The sequence below is a fragment of the Lycorma delicatula genome, chromosome 1, assembly GCF_047948215.1.
Source record: "Lycorma delicatula isolate Av1 chromosome 1, ASM4794821v1, whole genome shotgun sequence".
Taxonomy (NCBI): domain Eukaryota; kingdom Metazoa; phylum Arthropoda; class Insecta; order Hemiptera; family Fulgoridae; genus Lycorma; species Lycorma delicatula.
This window is the reverse complement of record NC_134455.1, coordinates 51,534,883-51,555,492: the sequence shown is the minus strand read 5'-3', so window position 1 is coordinate 51,555,492 and position 20,610 is coordinate 51,534,883. Positions and strand designations below refer to the sequence as shown.

The 20,610-nt window shown below is 35.3% G+C and overlaps 1 protein-coding gene across 3 annotated transcripts in view; it reads left to right on the top strand.

Annotated features, from left to right (window-relative positions):
• Nucleotides 1-20,610, top strand: part of LOC142318092 (uncharacterized) — a 127,522-nt gene that overhangs the window by 51,244 nt on the left and 55,668 nt on the right. For all 3 annotated transcript variants that reach the window (XM_075354622.1, XM_075354628.1, XM_075354638.1), the window contains 3 exons: nt 5,255-5,430; nt 7,621-7,702; nt 12,439-12,612. In XM_075354622.1, the coding sequence (XP_075210737.1) occupies nt 5,255-5,430; nt 7,621-7,702; nt 12,439-12,612 (432 nt within the window). The remainder of the gene's footprint in view (nt 1-5,254; nt 5,431-7,620; nt 7,703-12,438; nt 12,613-20,610) is intronic.

Sequence of the window (20,610 nt, the reverse complement as noted above, 5' to 3'; positions counted from 1 at the left end):
TGAAAGACGTCATGTAAAGGGTCATTCATGGGAACCGGATGTTTTTAAAATAATCATAAAAAATTGAATATTTACTTTAAAAAAGTTTTATTGATACTGAAACACTTGTTAAATCAAAGCATTTGTTACTTACTCATGAACGAAAAATTATGTCCGGCAAGTGATGTCCATGTTGGGCAATACATTGTTGTAGCCTTTCACGGTAACTGGCTTCAATTCTTTGCAGCATGTCTACATCAATCTGGGTGACGTGATTACGAATTGCGATCTTTAGGTCCTCCAATGTTCGCGGCTTATTGCCATACACACGCGATTTCAGAAACCCCCCAGAAAAAGATCACAACTACTCATGTCGGGGGATCGAGGGGGCCAAGGAATGTTGCCGAATCTGGAAACGATCCGTCCCAGAAACAAGTTACGGAGAACATCCATCGTTGCCCTCGCTGTGCGCGCTGTAGCTCCATCCTGCTGGAATAACACATTTTGAAAATCGATTCCCCAGTTTCATAACTCACGGATGAAAAACATATTCAACACCGCAATATAATGATCAGCTGTTACAGTTACGGCAGCGTCATTTTCTTTAAAAAAATATGGTCCAATAACACCGACCTTTCCTATTGCACACCAGACAGTCACCTTTGGGCTATGAAGTGGTCTCTCGTGAAGCTGATGTGGGTTTCTTTCTGCCCAATACCGGCAATTCTGTTTGTTGACAAAGTCATTCAGATGAAAATGGGCTTTGTCACTCATTAACGATAACAAATTTTCATTTTGTTCAAAAATGGTAAGCATTTGTCGACAAAATTGTAATCGCTGCGTGAAATCTTGCTCGTTTAACTGCTGCACGACGGCTATCTTGTAAGGATGGAAATGCAGGTCTGTATGCAGAATTCGTCTTACCGTACTTGTGCTCATTTGAAGCGCTGCTGAATGCCTCTGACAAAGGCTTCTGACAATGGCTTCCCTTACTCGTTCGATGTTCTCCGGAGTGCTAGCAGTTCGTCAGGGACCCGGTGGTTTTTTCTTCAATATTGAACCACTTGTTCGAAGGTTGTTTACCCATCGCAATATTGTGTTACGAGAAGGGACACTTGCATTACGATGGATTTTAAACTGACAGCAGAAATCTCGCTGAACAGCAGTTACAGATTCGTCATTTCCCACAAAACTGTCATACGCGTACAGGCGTTGGTCTAGCGTCCACGCCTCCATTTCAATGACTAAAATGTAAATGCTTTGAACAAAGGAAACGTCAGACACCAGCCACGTCCCCTCCCACCCCGAACGCCCGAGTACAACTCACTTCAAAAACATCCAGTTCGCGTGAATGACCCTGTAGTACAGTACAAATAGTTTATACTTGTATTAATAGATTATTACACTCCCTTCATGAAGTGAGTCATAAAATGAATGACCATTTTATATGAATAAAAGCTATCAAAATATTTCATTTAGTTATATTTGTATGATCTTGTTATAATGGGTATAGTATGTTGATGATGTGTATAGTAATAAATATCATTAAAAAATAGGTCTGTACACTGCAAATTACGATAATTTATTAATAATAGCTTAGTCATTTTATACATATTCATGTAATAGTTGAATAATTTTTGTATCATATTGTTGACTAATATTCAATAATAATGTTTACTCATCAGTTTTGAATAAACTGATTTAATTCAATTGTTGGTGTGTCCCAGTGTGAATGGTATAGTTGTTTCCTTCTGTAATGTGTGGTATGTTAGTTAATGTTTTGTGTGTTTTAATGAATTCATATGCTTTTTTGCATTTTTTGTTAGCTTATTTTTTTTGCAATGGCAGAATTAAAATCCATAGTTAAGAATAAAAATCTCCTTAGTCAAGCTCATGAAACAGTTAATAATGTTTATGATTTTATGAAGAAAGAAGCTATAAAATTAGAAGATTAGATGATAAACATTTTATACGTATTCAGAAATGTGAAGAAAAAAACCATTGCAGTGGGATTTCAAGATCACAAGTTCAAAAACTCCAAAAAGAAAAGCAGGATCTTCTTAAATCTAAATTGCAGTCATGCTCATTCAGTACATCAAAAAGTATGAACAATGTTCAAATACAGTTAGTGGATTAGACAGTTTTGATTAGTAAGAAGAATAGTTAATCAGTTTCACGCAAAACATAATGAAGTGCTTACATTAAATAAATTACATGAAGAACTGTTCAGTTTAAAGGTTCTAAAACTAAACTAGCAGCTATCCTGAAAGAATTGGGTTTAAGTGGTGTAAAACTGATAATATTAGGAAACGTTTGATTGAGAAAGAAGAGATCTGGTGAAAGAGGATAGATTATTTAAGAAAAATGACCTATTGCTGAAAAGAAAATTCTTTGATTGTTTACTGGGATGAATCATATATTTTAACGTTCCATTTGACTGCAAAGTCATGATTGGATGAGAGTAGTGCAGGAATAAAAGTGCTGATTAATAAAGGTGATCGGTTAATCATAATCTACACTGAGGAGAAATGGGGTTCATTCCGAACACAATGTTAAATAGGAAAATGAGTTCAAAAAGCTGTGACTATCATGACAGTGTCAGCAACATCAGTTTCATGAAGTGGACATCTGAAAAATTAGTTCCTGGTCTTCCTCCCCAGTCTGAGGTTGTTATCAATATTGTGCCATACCACAATTCACTTCTACAGAAGCCTACAAATTTGAATGATAGGAAAAGTGGCGTGATTGGATAGAATAGAACAATATTTCATTTTATAAAGGATTGTTAAAATTACAATTTTATGACATAATTAATTCATATAGAAATTCAAAAATAAAGTACTATTTTGATGAACTATTAAAAAAACATAGGCATCAGGTTTTGTGGCTTCCATCTTACCATCCTGATTTAAATCCAATTGAGATGGATGGTCGGCTCTGAAAAAATATATTGGTACTAATATAACAACACAAAAATTAGCTTAGGAAAAAATTAATGAAATGAATAAGGCTGATTGGAAACCATGTTGGGAACATAAAAATAAGCTGAAACTGAGTGTAAGATGGAACTACTAATTGATGAAATGATGGATAAATTTATCATACAGCTAGACAGTGTGAGTGAAACTGACTGTTCTGATGAAGACAGAGAAAATGTTAAACTTGTTCAGGAATTGGACATATAATGCAAATTTCAAGTAAGTGTTAATAATGATAGTACAATTGTATGATTATGACATACAGAATCGATTGATATGCATATGATTTTCATTATCTTTCGTTAATGAAAACAACCAGAGACAAATATAATTTGAAAATTCATAATAATAACAAATTCTTAATATTGTACAAAAAAGAATTCTACAATAGTAATTGTACATCTAATTTAGTGTAATTATGGATACAATATATATTCAAGTACAGGTTAAGATTTTTTTAGTTTAAAAATACACCTAACTTAAAACTCGTTTTTGCAATCTTTGTTTAGTGAATTATTAATACTAATTACATAATAATGAATTATAACTAATAAAACATGAAAACAGAACTAAACTAAATGTGCATAAATAAAAGTACAACAATTATTATTGTTGCCCTATTAGATGAGTGTTAATGTTTTCAGTTTTGGTAGTAATGTAGTCTCAACTTTCTCCAACACAAGCTTTTATTTTCATTGTATTCACTGTAGATTTTAAATGAGAAAAAGATAAGTTTATTTAATAACCTGTATCTGTTCATTAAAGGAAAATGTGTAATGCAAATTATTGTTCAATAATATTATAATATTTTTATGATATCAATAATATTTTTATTTTATTACAATATTTTTATTATCAAATTATCTTAATTTATTGCATGATAACATTAATAAAATTATTCCTGTTAAGATCATGTTGAGTTAAATTTGAATTTAATTTTATTCAGGAGGAAATGAAAACTGGTTTTTTTTTATCTAGAAAGGCTCACTACAAGTATGTTTGCCATAATTTTGTTATTTATATACAGCTTTGAATAAATAAGGTGTTACTTTCTTTGCCATAAATTCTTAACATTTTTTGTAATGATATACCTTTTAAATAAACCAGCTGTTTCATAGATATTGACAATTAAAAGGTTTACATGGCCCCCATTTTGAAATGGATGGAGAGATCAGGTTCATTATATATATACAAGTAAACCTCTAGGTACCCTAGCAGTATTCAAAATTTCAGCTCAATATGATGCAATTCCTGCATTTTTTTGAATATATATATATACATATATACATATAATAATAAGCGTTAACGGTTGTCTTGGGAGGTACATTTTCATGGTGGATGATCCCTCTGATGTCAAGAAACACAATGAGCATAGTTGTCACAAATGAGCAAATCAAAGATTTGCTCATTTGTGACAACTATGACTGCTCAAATGAGCAAATCAAAGATTTGCTCATTTGAGCCTTCTTGGGATGAGGGGCGCCGAGGTGTGCCCCTCTGCACTTTACCTCTTGATTTTAGGGTTGTACTGGAATATCCACGCTTCGTCACCCGTGATAACATTCTGCAAAAGAATGTTGGCCAGGATTGAGGAATAATTAGCATTAAGTTTATTAGCATTAACTGATTTAGTCAGATCTTGAATTGCCAAGTGTCTCTATGTGACAAAGCTAAATAACTACACAACTCTGATTCACAATTGTATACAGAGTATGTAATTGTGTACTATATGGTATACAAATTCCACAACTGCCATCATTTGTGGAAGATGGTGGTTTATAGATGCAAACTATTTCATTCCACTAAGTTTAAAGTAGGCAGGTTAATCTGCTATCATGCATTTTAAAGCCGGAGCCCAATAGATTAAAATTGTCCCATTAATAGTCCCAGCAGATATTCTGTGTTCTTGAAAACTGGAAATTATATGTTGTTTTCTGTAATGTTGTAAATGATGTGCCAAACATTACTGTTGAAGTAGCAGTTATCTTTTAATTTGTGACTGAAATTTCATTAACTTTCCAAAGAAAATTTTTTTTTAATAAAAATTAGTTTGTATAGATTTTAATTTATTGTTATTTAAAAATGGTTGTTACTATCTATGATTTAGGTTATTATCTAAATTGTAATGTTGCTTTCACAGAATAATTTTGTGTGAATGATTATTATAATTTTTTTTTGATTATTATCTACTCAGAAAAAATCCTTGATTTTTCTGATAAAATGTATTGTTTACATTTTTTATTATTTATGTAAAACAATTATGTAAACAATGATAAAAGTAAATAAATTGTTTGCAGGAAAAAGAATCTTTAAAAATTCCTTGTACAATATGTGGACGAACTATGTTGCCATCTAGTTTAAAGGTCCACATGGGTCAAGAGCACAAATCTCCTGGAGCCAAAAATTCTCAGAATAGAGAAGAAAAAGAAGAGGAATTAGAAATTCCACTTACCAAAAGGGCAGCTGCTGCCAGGTTTGATATCACGGATTCTTTTATTTTATCCTTTGTTGAGTATATATAGTTTGATCTGAGTAACAAATTGATTATCTGAGTACTTTGTGTTTATTTCTATAAGTGTAAACTTTTAGCAAGTAAAAACGATAAATTTTAAAACCAGTTACAATCTTTGTTAAAACACTATGGAATGAATTTTTTTTGTACAGGTGATTTACTAGGAGTGACAGCTCATTCTTCATGTAAAAATAAAGCAAAAAGTACATATAAAAATAGGCTGAAAACACTTTGTTAGCGCGTTACATCTGTTTATTGGCAATTACAAGCCAAACAAAAAAGTTCATCTTTAGAATCCTGTTTTTTGCATTTTTCGCCGGTTTTCTAAAAACTTCTGAAGCTACAACTCTCTGACTCAATTTGTGAGATTGAATTTCATATGAAACAATCAAATTAGCTTACATTTTTGCATCCCAAGAATTTCTGTATGGCTTCATTTCACTGGTGGAGATGAAATCTGGGCAAAATTTTTCACCAGCCATAACTCATTAATGAAGTGTTTCTGGACCTATGTTTATGATGTACTTTTTTATTTATTTTTACATGTAGAATGAGGTGCCAAAATATCTGCGTATCCTGGTAAATAATCCTGTATAATTGGTAACTGTAGCACAGATATGAAATCACTTAATTATTGACATTTTATAATTTTTTTATATATGTACCCCATAAAATATTCATCTTAACATGGCCTAATTTTTGTGGAGTTTATATATATGTGTTATATTACAATAAATTTTATACTATACAAAGTTTTATACAATAATAAAATATAATGTTACTGATTGTTAAAATTTATTTACATTCAATTACAGTATTTAATACTCAGTAGATTATTAGTATTTTATACTCAGCGGAGCATTAATATAATCTGTATTTTATACTTAGTATTAATCAGCATCAGTTTTAATACTTGGTATTTTTGTAATTGGTATTTAATGCTCTATTTTTAAAAATGGTCAGTATTTGAAGAATATGCTGAGCTGCCATATCTTGTCATCCTCTTCATGCAAACATATGCTTTAATAAATCACTTTAATTAAATCAGTCATACTTTACAGCAAAGAAGATTGAACTCTATGATAACTTAAAAGGTCACCAAAAATTATAATTATGTATAATGAAACTGAATGAAAGACATTCATGGCTAAATTTACACACATAATTTTTTATTAGAAATTATTCTGCTTCTTCTGCATTAGTCATAAGTAGCAACTGCCAGAAAAGTACTTACAGGTCCTCTCTATGCATGGTATATTTTCTTCGTATGAGTGGGAAAGAGAAAGACAGGTCTAGATTACTATGGTGGTAATGATTACACCATTAGAACGCAAGTTCTAATGTTATATTTAAAAATAATTTCTGCACCAAATCATTTCTGTAATTTTGAAATCTTAGAATATTACATTTAATTGTGTGAAGCTGATGTATCTGTTTAACAAAATTAACAAAATAAAGAATAAAAATATGATTAGTATTAATATTAAAACTTGTTTCTTGAAGTTAATTTTTTTAGTTGATTATTTCAAAGTGAAGCAATGAAAAACTTCTTTGTTGCCTATAAATATTTTTTATAGACATTTACTGTGCACATGTTATTAAAATAGAAATATATATTATAAATATTTTCTAGATTGCTTTTGAATATTTACATACTTAACAGAAATTATTGTTTAACTTCTGAAATTCTTGAAACTGCATAAGCAGAATAATCGCAATTGCGCATTTAAAAAAAGATAAAAGCTGAAATCAAATTAAATACAGTTTTAAAACTAAATGAATAGTAATTCCTGAATTCATGAGGTTTGAGGTTATTCACCCTTCCAAAAAGTATGCTGCAAAAAGTATACCTTTAATTTTGTAATATTACATAATATTTTATAAAATACTATGCGGGTATTTTTTTATATATTTAATTACTGGCTCCAGTATACCAACATTAAAATTTTAAATACTTTTTGATACAGTTGATATAATGAATGAGTGGTGTCAAAATTTGTATTCTAATTCTGTGTAGTTTATTTAAGGTTTTTTTAAACAAGTTTTGGGATCTCTTTTTTTATTGAAGTATATTTCTGAACTTTATTTACAATGTATTTTTTTTTATTTGGTGTAACTTATTTCTACAATATCATTTATTATTTTTTTTAGGGCAGAGTCAAAGTTAGAAGAAGTTTTAGCTGAATTACAACAGGATGATGTTTCTGCCAGCAATAAGAAAGTTTTGGGTTTGGTAAGTTATCATTTGAGAAACTTTTTTCCTTTTAATTTTCTATGTTTTATAAAAAAACAAAATAAGTTAAAGAATTTTGGATTGTCCATTTGTTATGGTTCCTTTTAATGTGAGTTTTAAAACTAAACTGACATTTAAAATTAGACTAATGTAGAATATGAAATGAACTTAGGAAAAATTTACAATTTTTCACATCCTTTTCTTTACTATTTCAGAAATTCTATTCAATACTCTTATGCAATTTGAGTAAATTTAAAATAATTTGAAATTATAAAATGGAGTTTAAAACTTTTTGGATTATAAAAATTCCCTCTTTGGAGTTTCTACAGAAAACTCGCTCTTCTTTCTCTAAATATTCCACCTGTTTGGATGAAGACATGAAGGTAAAAGTGTCCAGTTTTTGGTCTGTGGCAGTTGCTTTTAATATAATATTAGTTATTCTGTAATATTTACTAACATTTCAGCCTCATCAGTTTTTATCCGCTAAGTTTTGATAAAATTGTGTAAGAGGTGAGGTGAAATTCTGAAAAAAGGTTATGTTTTACAAATTTAAATACTATCCAGACTTCTCTGAATTTCAAAAATACATTCTCTTTGAAACATTTTTTCCCACAGAACCTTGAGTTTCATGTTTTCTTTATTGTGTATTCCAATCTACTTTGTACCTGATGTAAGTACATTTTTGGCTTGGCAGATTGTTTAGTATTTTCCATCTGGTTTTTAGTCCAGCCTGAAAACATTAAAATAAAAATTTCAGAACAATTTGTAAATTTAAAATTATGTAAATTTCTATGTTCTGTCAACTTTTTATACATTGCAAGTAGATAATTCACTTTGCAGCTAACTGTGTGTTTTTTTGTTTTTTTTTTGGTTTGTCAGTAAATTATTGATACTTGATTAATTAAAAGAAATATGTGTCAGACATTATTCAGTGATTACAAAAAGGTATTCAATTCTTCAATCAAACATTCTTTGAGATTAGGTTACACAATTTCAATGCTTTGTTAAAGTGGTATTCTGTTTAATCTTTTTTATAATAGCTGAAATTAATCATGTTAATTTCAGTAGAAGTAGAAAGTGATTAATCACTTTAAAATAACAGATTTCATTAAAAGTTTTATGTACATGTCAGACTTTAAAATCCACTATAATCATAAATAAATTAAAAAGATTGCTGTTTTAGTCAATTGTGGGAACCACTTCTGTCATTTTCTAAACATGTCACTTCATTTGTAATATGATTATTAAAATTGTCCATAGGGAACTCAGATAAAAGTCATCATGAATCTTTATATAACACTGTTTCAATGTAGTTTGAAAGAAAAATAATCAGTGGACTGTTTCTGAAAAGATTCAAATAACACGTCACCAAAAAAAAAATATCATTTTAGTATATTTGGAATCTTACATGGTGATTTTAACTAATTTTGGGGTGCTGAATACAAAACCACCGGGTTGGTCTAGTGGTGAACGCGTCTTCCCAAATCAGCTGATTTGGAAGTCGAGAGTTCCAGCGTTCAAGTCGTAGTAAAACCAGCTATTTTTAAACGGATTTGAATACTAGATTGTGGATACCGGTGTTCTTTGGTGTTTGGTGGGTTTCAATTTACCACACATCTCAGGAATGGTCGAACTGAGACTGTACAAGACTACACTTCATTTACATTCATACATATCATCCTCATTCATCCTCTGAAGTATTATCTAAACGGTAGTTATCGGAGGCTAAACAGGAAAAAGAAAGGAAAAGGGGTGCTGAATACAAAACTATTACCTGAATTTGTCTAATATATCACATTTTTTAGATACATAGAATTTAAACATATGATTTATTTGCCAGAAAATGCATAATCACTGTGGAATCAATATTTAAAAAAATATTATTTATTTGTATTCATTTAAAATTTTGTTAAATCAATTAAATTTTCATTTATTCAAATGCAGATAAATTGAAATACATTAATGTAGTTTTAAAATAATAGTTTCTAAAATTCTAAATCACTGGAAATTTCTTTAAAGTAACAGTTTTTAAAGTTTAAATCATTCGAATTGTCTTATCTTTAATTTTTAAAGTATGTTGACAAACTTTTTCACTTGTAGGATGTTTGATCAGTTCCTATAAACAAATACCAGCAATAGTCGCCCATCTTCCTTGGTATTGATGCTCCATGGTCATCATATCCTGATGGAAATATTCTCTTTGTTTATTGCAGACAGAGCCCAAATTTTCAGGAAAAAAGTGTAGGAAATGAATTTTTAATGACATCCTATATCCTAAATGTTTGTAGTTTTCTAACAGCTTATTAACCAAAAAAAACATAGTTTTCTTCATTTCTGTTGCCTAAAAAAATCACCAACATCTTTGAAGGACTTCCATGCAGCTAGTTCACATTTGCTAAGTTTATTGTCAAAAGTTTAGTCCTTAACCAGTTTCTTGATTTGCAGATTGATAAATATACCCTCCTTCAGCTACCATCACTCAACTTTGGAAAACTTATTTTTAAATGATTAAATATTGGTCCTCCTTTAATTAGTGTGTTTACAAAATATTTCATGTGCCAGAGTTTTATGTGAAGTGGCAGCAGTATTAGTTTACCACTGTCAATTAATGTTAAATGATGTACATTTTTTTCACCAGCCACAAAGTTCTGCTGCAATGGCCAGTTCTTTACTTAGTAATGACTTTTGTATCATGACTATCCCAAAGACAAAGAAAACAACAATATTTCATAAACCCATCTTGTAAACCAAGAAGTAACGCAACAAGATTAGATTCAGATCACTGAATTGGTATTTTCTTTAATACTTTTTAACTTATTAGATTAATTACTTGCTATTAGACTGGTGCACACAAGAAGAAATTGACAAAATTTAGATTAATTTTATTAATTGAAATTAGCTCATTAACATACATACTTGCCTTTCCTTTCCGGATAGTTGTGAATTTGAAAAACTAGAAAACTATCTTGACTGACCTTTTTATTTGAAGAATGAGCCAATTTTCAGAAAGATTTTTTTGTCAGTAATGGCAAAAAAAAATTTAATGTCATTTTTTTTAGTGTAAAATAGCTTTAAAATGTATATCAGCCTGCAGGGGACATTTCGGTGAATAATAACATTTAATAGAAGTTATATTTTGATGACATCTGATTAGTAAAAAATTATAATCATTGAAAATGTTTCATTTAAAACAAATACTTAGCTTATAGTAAATGATGTCCACATCAATCTCTTATGTGTAGTATGAGTAATTTATCTTTGTGTACGGTATGTAATTCACTGTACAAGGGCTACCTGAAAAAACTGAAATCTGTACGTGGCGCGCAATCTAGAAGTAGTTGTGAATTTCACCTTTAAGTGTAGAACCTTTCCTTTTTGGAAAAACAGTGATGCTTCAAAAATTTGTTTAAAGAGAAAATTGCTCTATGATGTTTCAAATGAGTAGAAATGTCACTTGAAGACTAACCAACATCTGGTTCACTTTTCATAATTAGGAATGACAAAAATATTTATGTTCATAATCCTTTTTTACAAAAATTATCATTGGGCTCTATAAGAGATTTCTGAATTGAAGTGTGTCTTTTGGAATTCTTGTCAACATATTTTAACAGATGATTTGAAGATCATCATCATTTGTAGCAAATGCATAGCTACAAAATTTGTGCCGTGGATGTAAACAGAAAATCAGAAAACCACTAGTATAATGTGTGCTGGGATTTGAAGGACCAACTTCAAAATGATACACATTTTCTTTTTAAAGATTTGATGGGTGATGAGTGTTAGGATTCTCAGATAATTATAATGTGGAGAATGAAACGGCAATCAATTCATTAGAAATCACACAGACAAAAAAACATGGCAAGTTTTATCAAATGTGATGACAATGTTGATTTGCTTTTTTCATGCGAATGGGGTATTTTACAGGGAATTTGTTTCTTGTGAAACATGGTGATCAGAATATCTACCTGATTGTGGTAGATTATTGGACTAGAGAATGAAACAAAAATGTCCAATAATGTGTGGAAGAGTAGTGATTGGTTTCTGCATCATGAGAATACTGCCTTCCCTATCAAATTTATCAGAAAATGAGTTATTTGTTGTACTTTACCTTCTTTACTCATCAGGTCATGGTTTGTGTAACTTTTTATATTTTCTATGTATGAAGAAGAAATTGAAGAAACATGTTTGGATAGCATTCTTGGATAACGTTCTTAAAGGATCCAAAAATCTTTTCAGCAGTGGGAAAATTGTTGGGACAAATGCATTCAGTCACATAAAAATTATTAAAACTTTTTTTTAATAATTTTGCTATTTTTTTTACTACTTTTTATTAGTAATATTCATGGTCAATGAAACAGATAAGTGTATGATTGTTAAACAATAATCCATTATCCTGCTGTGTGGATTCAGTTTCAGTTGTGTTTTATAAGTAGGTGTCTTGTTGATAGCATATATTACAGGTATAAAAAAGAGTGCACATTCCATTCTTATAATCTCTAAAACATTATATTATACCTACAACAAAGCTTTCTGTATATAATCCATGAAACATACTTAATAAAACATACTTTACTGGATAAAACATGTTAGTTTATCTTTGGAAATGGTCTCAAAAGCTCTAATTTGAAAAAATGCTCTGCAAGTAATCACTGATTGGTTGGTTAGTTACACTGTTAAATATATTTAATGAATTAATTTATATAATTTGAGTTAAACATTGCTTTACTTTTTTCCAGAGGAAGTTCTACAGACAAACCCAGAGCAAATTGTTTCCTAATGCCTATGTAAAGTGGAGACTAGAGCTTAAAGAAACCAAGCGAGTAAAATGCTTTCTACCTGGATGTTCTTATACTTCATCTGACTTAAAAGACATGTGTTCTCACTTTTATCAGTGTCCTTTTGCTGTCAGGGTATGTTAAGTTAATTTGTATGCATGGAATTTTAACTTTAGTCTTTTGATTGTTTTTACTCTTATCCTCTTAAAAAATTGCTCCCTAAACCAAAGCCATTTTTCTGTATGAGGTTCTATGAATTGAGAAACAAATAAATATCTGCTTCATTTCAAAGCTAGTGTTATACAAAAAAATTGTTTGTCTAATACTCACTATAATTAATGTCTGCACCACTAAAGGTGGTGGAGATTTGTATTATTTATTAACATTACATCTAGTTATCTCTAAGGTAAAATGTAGTTATAATGTTGAAAACCACACATCTCAGGAATGGTCAGTCTGAATCTTATGGCTGACTATATCCCATCTACATCTCATACATATCATCCTCATCCCACTGGGTCGTGGAGGATTGCTTTTATTATTCACTAGTTGAACAGATTGCAATGTACGTATTACGAAAATAAATAAAATAATAATAATTTGAAATTATTGTAATTTTAATGATGTGACTAATTTTGAAAAGTATGTGATGTAAGTTGTAGTTTGGCACTTTGAGAGAAAATAAGAAATAGGTATCACTTACTTGTGTATTAAAAATGGTTTATATACATTTGAAATGTTTTTACTCACTTGTGTCCATTTTCTTCTTTTTGTAAATACATTTATTAAGAGCATTTACTTTGTAATGTAACATTTTTAAGTTAAATGTTTGGTGTTCAATATCAGCTCAATGCACCAAATGTTCCATCTGAAAACAATTATCCTAAAACTTACAGTTCATGTCTACATCTATTTTCTCAATATACAACTTGTTAAAACTTGCAGAAAGAGGCAAAACAAAAAAAATTGTATTGTAGCCTATTGTTATTCCATAAAAATTAGATTGCTGTTTACATTTCCCAACAGTTAATGTTTTTCCATGACCAGATAACTAAGTAGTTAATTCTAATGTCTTTAATCAGAGAGTGCTATGATAGAGGAGTTATTATGCGAATTTGAAGCAAAAGTATTCTGCGAGGAGGACAGTGAAGAAGCAAATTTTTGGTGAATTAAGTTTGATGCGATTAAGGTGACGTTACAAGTAATTCCAGTACACCAAAACAAGAAATGGTTCAGTGAGTTACTGTAAGACAGTGAAAGAGATCATGCACTTAATTTTATTCATAAATTATTAGAGCAGTTTTATTTAAGATTTAAGGTTAGTGGTCATGCTAATGTCTTTTCTCAATGGAACTGAATTCTGCTTTTCATTATTTATCTACCTGAGAATAAATCCTAACGACTACTTTAAATTTTGTTTTGTATATAATCACTGTCTGTTATTATTACTACTTTTTTTTTTTTTTTGACGTTTTTAGGGGCATGGACTACTTTGGTCATTAGCCCCATCACACTTAAAAAAAAAAAATTAAAAAAAAGGTTCAGTGTTTCACATTATCATGAATCAAAAATGTTCAAAAATTTACATTCGTCTATAACTTCAAATCCAAAGAATTACTTCCTAGGCTTTCCTTTCGGCCATCCTTTCTTGCACCATTTTTCCATCCTGTAAACGGTCTCAACTTCCGATGACAGAGTGTCTGAGGCCTCGGATATGGCATCTTCTTCTCTTTCTGATGCCAATGACGTTTGCTGGCTTACATCAGGTGATGAAAGCTTCATTGGTGCTGTTAGCATCGTTGCTATGGAATCTAAACTAGCAAGCGATGCACTTTCCGCGGCTGATGAACTGGATTCTGTCTCTACTGCAGTGCTGGGTCCAGCTGAAATAGATGCTCTTGCTGAAGCTGTTCTTTGAGCTTTTGGAGGCTCCATTGTTGCAGTTTTTATATCATCTGCATCTGGTGCTTTTTGAATAATAACTAGCACCTCCATTTCGGTAGACATAGATTTTCCTTGTACACTTGTCGCATTTTCCTTATTTTTCTGACTCGACGACGGAGTGATCTGTTTCTCTTTGTCAGATAAGTCAAGATTTTTAATTTTTACGTCAGTTGGTAGCTTTACAATACCAGATTTGGCTGGTTTTTTAAACTGCACTGGTGCGTCTCTCATGTCAACGGCGTCAGTCTGAGAATGAGCTTTATCATATTTACTTTGTTTTCTCTGATGAGTCGACTGCCTTGCTAGGAACAAAGCCCCCGGATATGATGGTATCACGATGGCCTTGTTCGCACCCTGCCCGTAATTCTTGGCCTGTTGACTAGGGTATTCAATAGGTGTTTGTTTGCCGGGTGTTTCCCGGTTTGTTGGAAGCGAGGAATTCTGAAGCTGTTGTTTAAGGGTGGCGTCAAGGATCCCACCGTTAGTTCTTCTTACCGTCCTCTGACGCTGTTACCAGTTGTTGGAAAAATTTTTGAGAAGGTTCTTTACCTCCGCATTAATAGCAGGCTCACTTTAAATCACATGCTGATGGACGACCAGTATGGCTTTAGACCCGGTAAGAGCACAGAGGATGCGATTATTAGGGTCCTGAATCTGGCTTCGGGCAGCGAGTGCAAGTGTGTACTCGGTGTCTTTTTGGACATATCCGGGGCATTTAATAACTTGTGGTGGCCCTCTGCCTTGTTCCAATTGCAGAAGCGTGGTTGCACGCAGGAAGAAATTAGAACTCTCTCGAGTTATTTCAGTGACAGAACTGTCGTCCTTCGTGACGGCAGTTCGGAAGTAGGAAAGACCCTGTCTAAAGGATGTCCGCAGGGCAGTATATTAGGTCCACTCGTCTGGACCATCGAGTTTGACTCTCTCATGCGGTTGCGCTTGCCTAGCGGCTGTCGCGTCGTGGCTTATGCCGATGATGGGCTGCTGCTGGTTGAGGGTAATTCGCGTGCTGAGATCGAGCTTAGAGCGGCACAGGCATGTAGGGTTTTGCGGTTGTGGAGTCTTCAGCATAAGATGGTTTTCAGTGCGGAGAAAACCACTATGATGTTTTTGAAGGGCCGTTTAGCTGCAACTCGCCATCCGCGGGTTGTGATGGACGGTCGGTCTATTAGGTATGTCACTTTTCAGAAATATCTGGGTGTTATCCTTGACGAGAGGCTTCTCTTCAAGGAGCACCTTCAGTATGTGGCGAAGAAGGCAATTGATGCTTTCTTCGGCGTCCGTAGAGTGGTCCATCCCGATTGGGGGTTGAATTTCCGTACCATGCGGATTCTTTATAAAGGCGTCTGTGAGGCCATTATGTTGTACGCTGAGCCCGTCTGGGCTCATCGTTTACAACACCAAAGTTATAGGGACATTATTTTACGAGCCCAGCGTCTTCTTCTGTTAGCGGTTGTCGGCGGTTACAGGACTGTCTCGCGAGAGGCAGTAACTGTGATTGCAGGCATCAAACCTGCGGATATTTCGGCTACGGAACGTAGCCAGCGGTATGTTGCTAGGAAGGCTGGCCTTCTTACTACTGGGCGTATGCGTGAGATCGAAGACCAAGGTTTTGACTCTTGGCAAGATAGGTGGAACACTTCTTTGACAGGTCGTTATACGCATGGTATATTCCCCGATGTTAGAGAGTTGCGAGCGATTAGCTGGGGTATCCCCCAATCGACATACCAATCAGTTCCTTTCAGGACATGGTGCATTTAGGGACAAATTGGCTAAGTTTAGGTTGGTTGATTCCGGCTTCTGTCCGGACTGTAGGGTCGATTAAACTGTGGACCATGTCCTCTACATATGTCCCCGGTACGAAGCTGAACCTTACAGAGTTATTAGGGAACTCGAGAGAGTAAACTCTGTTTTGGATTTACGAGTCAACTGGAGGACTCGTAGTGAGTGGAAAATAGTTGCTGGCTTCCTTCGCTTCCTCACCCTGAGCAGGACCGCCGAAGGAATTTAGTAGGTGTTAGGAACCTGGGTGGCTAGGGACCGCCTGGGCAGTTGACTGGCCGAAGGTAGGCGCTTAGGCAGCGTGCCTCGGTTAGATGTATTGGTGGTATGCATTGAATCAGGCTGTCGGCGGGGTTGCGGCCGTCGTCGGTGGGCGGGATTATTCTTGCCCGGCGGGTGCGGTCGCGCTCCGACGAGGGCATTTTGAGCTAAAGTTACTGTCGGCGGGGCTTCTCTGGGTGCTGCTCAGGTGGTACGTAGGGGAGTCTCGGCGGCAATTGCGAAAGATGGTGAATGTCACGCGGGACTCCGCGATGGTGCTGTACGGGAGTAGGCGTTTATTCTCCTCTCCCGGGCAGACCGGAACGGAGTCAGATAGAAACTCATTACAGTATAAAGCGGGGTTCTTAAGGGAACTAGGTCTAAATTTCGATGTTAAACTTTAGTGGGAAGTTTATTGTTGAGGTTGATAGTGCGGATCTGAGACATTCAGAAAGTGGCTCATTATAGTAGGATCTAGGCGCGGGGTCTTCTTTCCGCGGTTAGGTTTCTAGCTTAGTTCTTGAGGGCGACGTGGTAGCTGCAGGTGTCCGTTGTCTTCATTCTGAAGGCATAAACTTGTAAATCTATCTCGGGGTGAACTTTACCGATGTAGATGTCCCTTGGGGCATCTGCATCGGTGGCATCTCTGCGGGGCCTAAACTGTAAGCTGTGGTGTGCATCAGTTTGAGGGCGAGAAGAAGTCCTCCGTTAAAGCCACTGCTGGCTAGGAACGGAGGGGGTGGTGTAGCGACCGGACACGCTACGAGGTGGGTTCTTCTCCCCTCGGGTGGGGAATCGAGATGATGAGTCGACTCAATCTTTGAATCAATGATCCTTTCAATCATTGTCGCAAGACTTGGTGCCATCGTGTTAAGCAACTGGTCCACGTTAATTTTAGATGTGGAAGGGGCAGCCGCTGCTTCTGCATAAGAAGTCGATGGTCGAGGTGTACGCTGATTAGCAATTTTCTTCGCTTCAAGATAACTGACCTTTTGAAGTATTTTAACTTCCTGAATTGCCGTTTCTAATTTATATATAGGGCAGTTCCTTGAACGACAGTTGTGGTGCCCTTTACAGTTAACGCAGATTGGAGGGTCTTTACATGGGTCACCCTCATGTGTTTTCACTCCACATATATATATTTCCTGTGCTTCACATCTAGCTGCTGTGTGTCTAAATCGTTGACACTTAAAACATCTCATCGGTTGCGGAACGAATGCCCGTACATCAAGCCGATAGATGCCAGATTGCACCTTTTCAGGAAGGTTCGGCCTGTTAAATATTAAAACATGCGAGGCCGAAGGTAGAACTTCACCATTTCTTCGCATGGTTAGTCTGCGACACTGAGTCACTCCCTGATTCGATATTTCTTGTACAATTTCTTCTTCTGTACAATTTAGAAGATCGCGACAAACAACAACTCCTGTGAATGAGTTAAGTGTGCTATGCGGTTGGACAAAAACCACAAATTCACCGATCTTCTTCAACGCCTGGACTTTCTGGCTGTGCATGTCGTTGATAGTTTCGACGTGCAATCCATTAAAAGTCTTTCAGATTTCTTTAACAGGACTACCAGCACAATTAATAATCTCTCTAGCGATTAAGAATGGACTAACTATTTGAAAGTTTCCATTCTCCTTTGTAATAATTAAAAATTTTGGCTTAGGTACGTTATAGCCAAATAAACTTTTCTTTAAGTCTTTAGTAATTCTATCAGCATGTTTCTTTATCTTATCAGATTCCTTACTTTTTTCCTCTTCACTTGTGGCGAATCGGACGTTTTTAAACAAGGGTGTTTACGTGCACCCTCTGCCATGTTTGTTTGTTCAAGTATGTTCATTGTGTTAATCCCTTCTGTAGCAAGTCTAGCCGCCGGGGTACACCCCCACTCCAGGGCTACTAACCTTGGAGGTCCGATCCGGTACTCCGGTGGAACCGGCATATGTCCTGGCAGAGAGCGGATGCGCAGTCTCTGCAGTGACTCCAGGTTCCTACTCACCGAAGCTTTCAGAGCTCCCATGCACCGACATACATGGGCACCATTGCTACATGCTTGCCATCGCAGGGGGCATGTGGACAGCGGAAGGGTCTCTGTTACACCTGCAATAACATTGACCCTGGCCGCCACATCGCCAGCTCTAAGTTTGGTATGTGTCCACTTCCTAGTCAGTTAATTGTTCATATCCTGCAGGTAGCCGAAAAAACCAATCCGTCTGTTGACCTGAAGATGGAGACAGGTCAATAAAGTAATACATCCGAGGAATTTACTCGGAGCCCCGTTAGCCAGCTATATGTATTGTACATAAGTACAGCTGTTGCTGCCCTGGACATGGAACGTAGATGTTATGTTCCGGACAAGGGGATTATCTACCTCAGGGCAATTATTGTTATTGTTTTGTTTTTTTTTTGTATTGTACGGGCATCGACTGCTAAGGTCATTAGCCCTCGTCATATTCTTAAAAAGAGGTTACTATCACCATCAGGGTCGTCATATGTAAGGGTATAAAGGGCCCTTACATTTTATTTAAAAGCACATACTACACAAATACATTAAGACATAACAATAAAATAACATTTATGTGGTGTAAAGGGCTCCAATCTTAAAATTTGAAATAAAATTCTCAAAGAACATAAAATTAAAAATATATGTCTATACAATACCATTATCTTCTTCTACCTTTCTTGTTTATTAATTTTTTTAAGCGACCAGAACTGTCGTTAAGCAGTATATCAGTCGCCTTAGGATGCCGTGTCACTTGACTCCCCCTATAAGCAGTTCTATAGGACATAACCCATCGGGGTCCTCCCAGCGTCATAAGAGCAACCACCATTTGTGGTGGTTGACCACCACAGGTGGTCATCTGACCACCTGTTCAGGTCGGCCTAAAAGCCCCTCAGCGGGGAGGCTGCCCTTCCCGGTCCTGACCTTTTTTGTTTGTTAACGCCCCCAACATCCCCGGCCTCCACCGTTAGGCTATGCGCAGGAATGTCGGAGTGTCGTGGCAGTCGACTGCCCCCCTGTCTGCCTTTTCTTTGGCGTCCAGTCGGGGTCCTCTCAGTTTCATCAAGATGCAGTAGCCCTCCCTTCTGGACGACCACTACATCCCTCCACTGAGAGGCTACCCTTCCCGGCCCTACACTAGGTTGCCGGCTACGCCTTGCGCGAAGCCGGCAAACCGCCGGCTTCTCACACCTGAGGGTCCCAAATGCATCATCGGAGCACCCCAACTGACCTTCATTCTTGCATATGAAAGAACCAAAGCGTCCTCTGCATCCAGGCTGCCTCCCTGGCTCTGCACGGCGACCACGATTCGCCCCCTGTATTTTTTTTTCCACATTCATCCGCAGGACCCAACACAAGTAATAAAACACACTCACTCTCACTCACACCACCACTTAGACGCCATCAGGAAAATACAGTTAAGCCTAGTAACACACCCATACAGAATACATAATTAATAAAAGTCTATTCTTTCCATCCGTCTCATTCATCGGCTTCGTCACCGCTGGTCGTGGCCTTCCTACACACGGTCACAGTGATCGTGTATGCCATCCCGCCAGCAATATAAACACAAAAACATAAACAAAAGAAATGAAATACACACTACAATAAAATAAAATTCGGTAAACACAGTAACTTACCGCTGCTGTGGCAGCTCTCGTCGCAGTCAGCCACCACTATCACGTTGGCTGCGATTGCACTCTTCAACCAGCAGCAAAACACAAAACAACTTAATAAAATGAAATAAAGTAAGATAAAATAAAACACAATCAGGACAATAGCGAAGAACCCTCCCTTCAGTTGCAGCCCATCACGTTGGTGTCTGAACTTATTCCTCCTTCCGCAATCCGCGGGCACGTTCGCCGTGAGTGCCCTCGTAGCCGTTAGCAGGAACGGAAACACAATCAATAAAATAAAATAATACCACAATCATACAATACAAGGAAAATACATAATAAATGAAACCCACACTTCATGTTGTCTCTTCGGCGATGTCACCTCTAGCCGTGGCCCTCCTGCACACGGTCGAAGCGATCGTGCTTGTCATCCCGAGCCGGCCGTAGAGTAACAATCACAGTGACAATGGAGACAATGAATTCACAATACAATACAATACAACACAAAAATAAAAAATATAATAGAAGAAA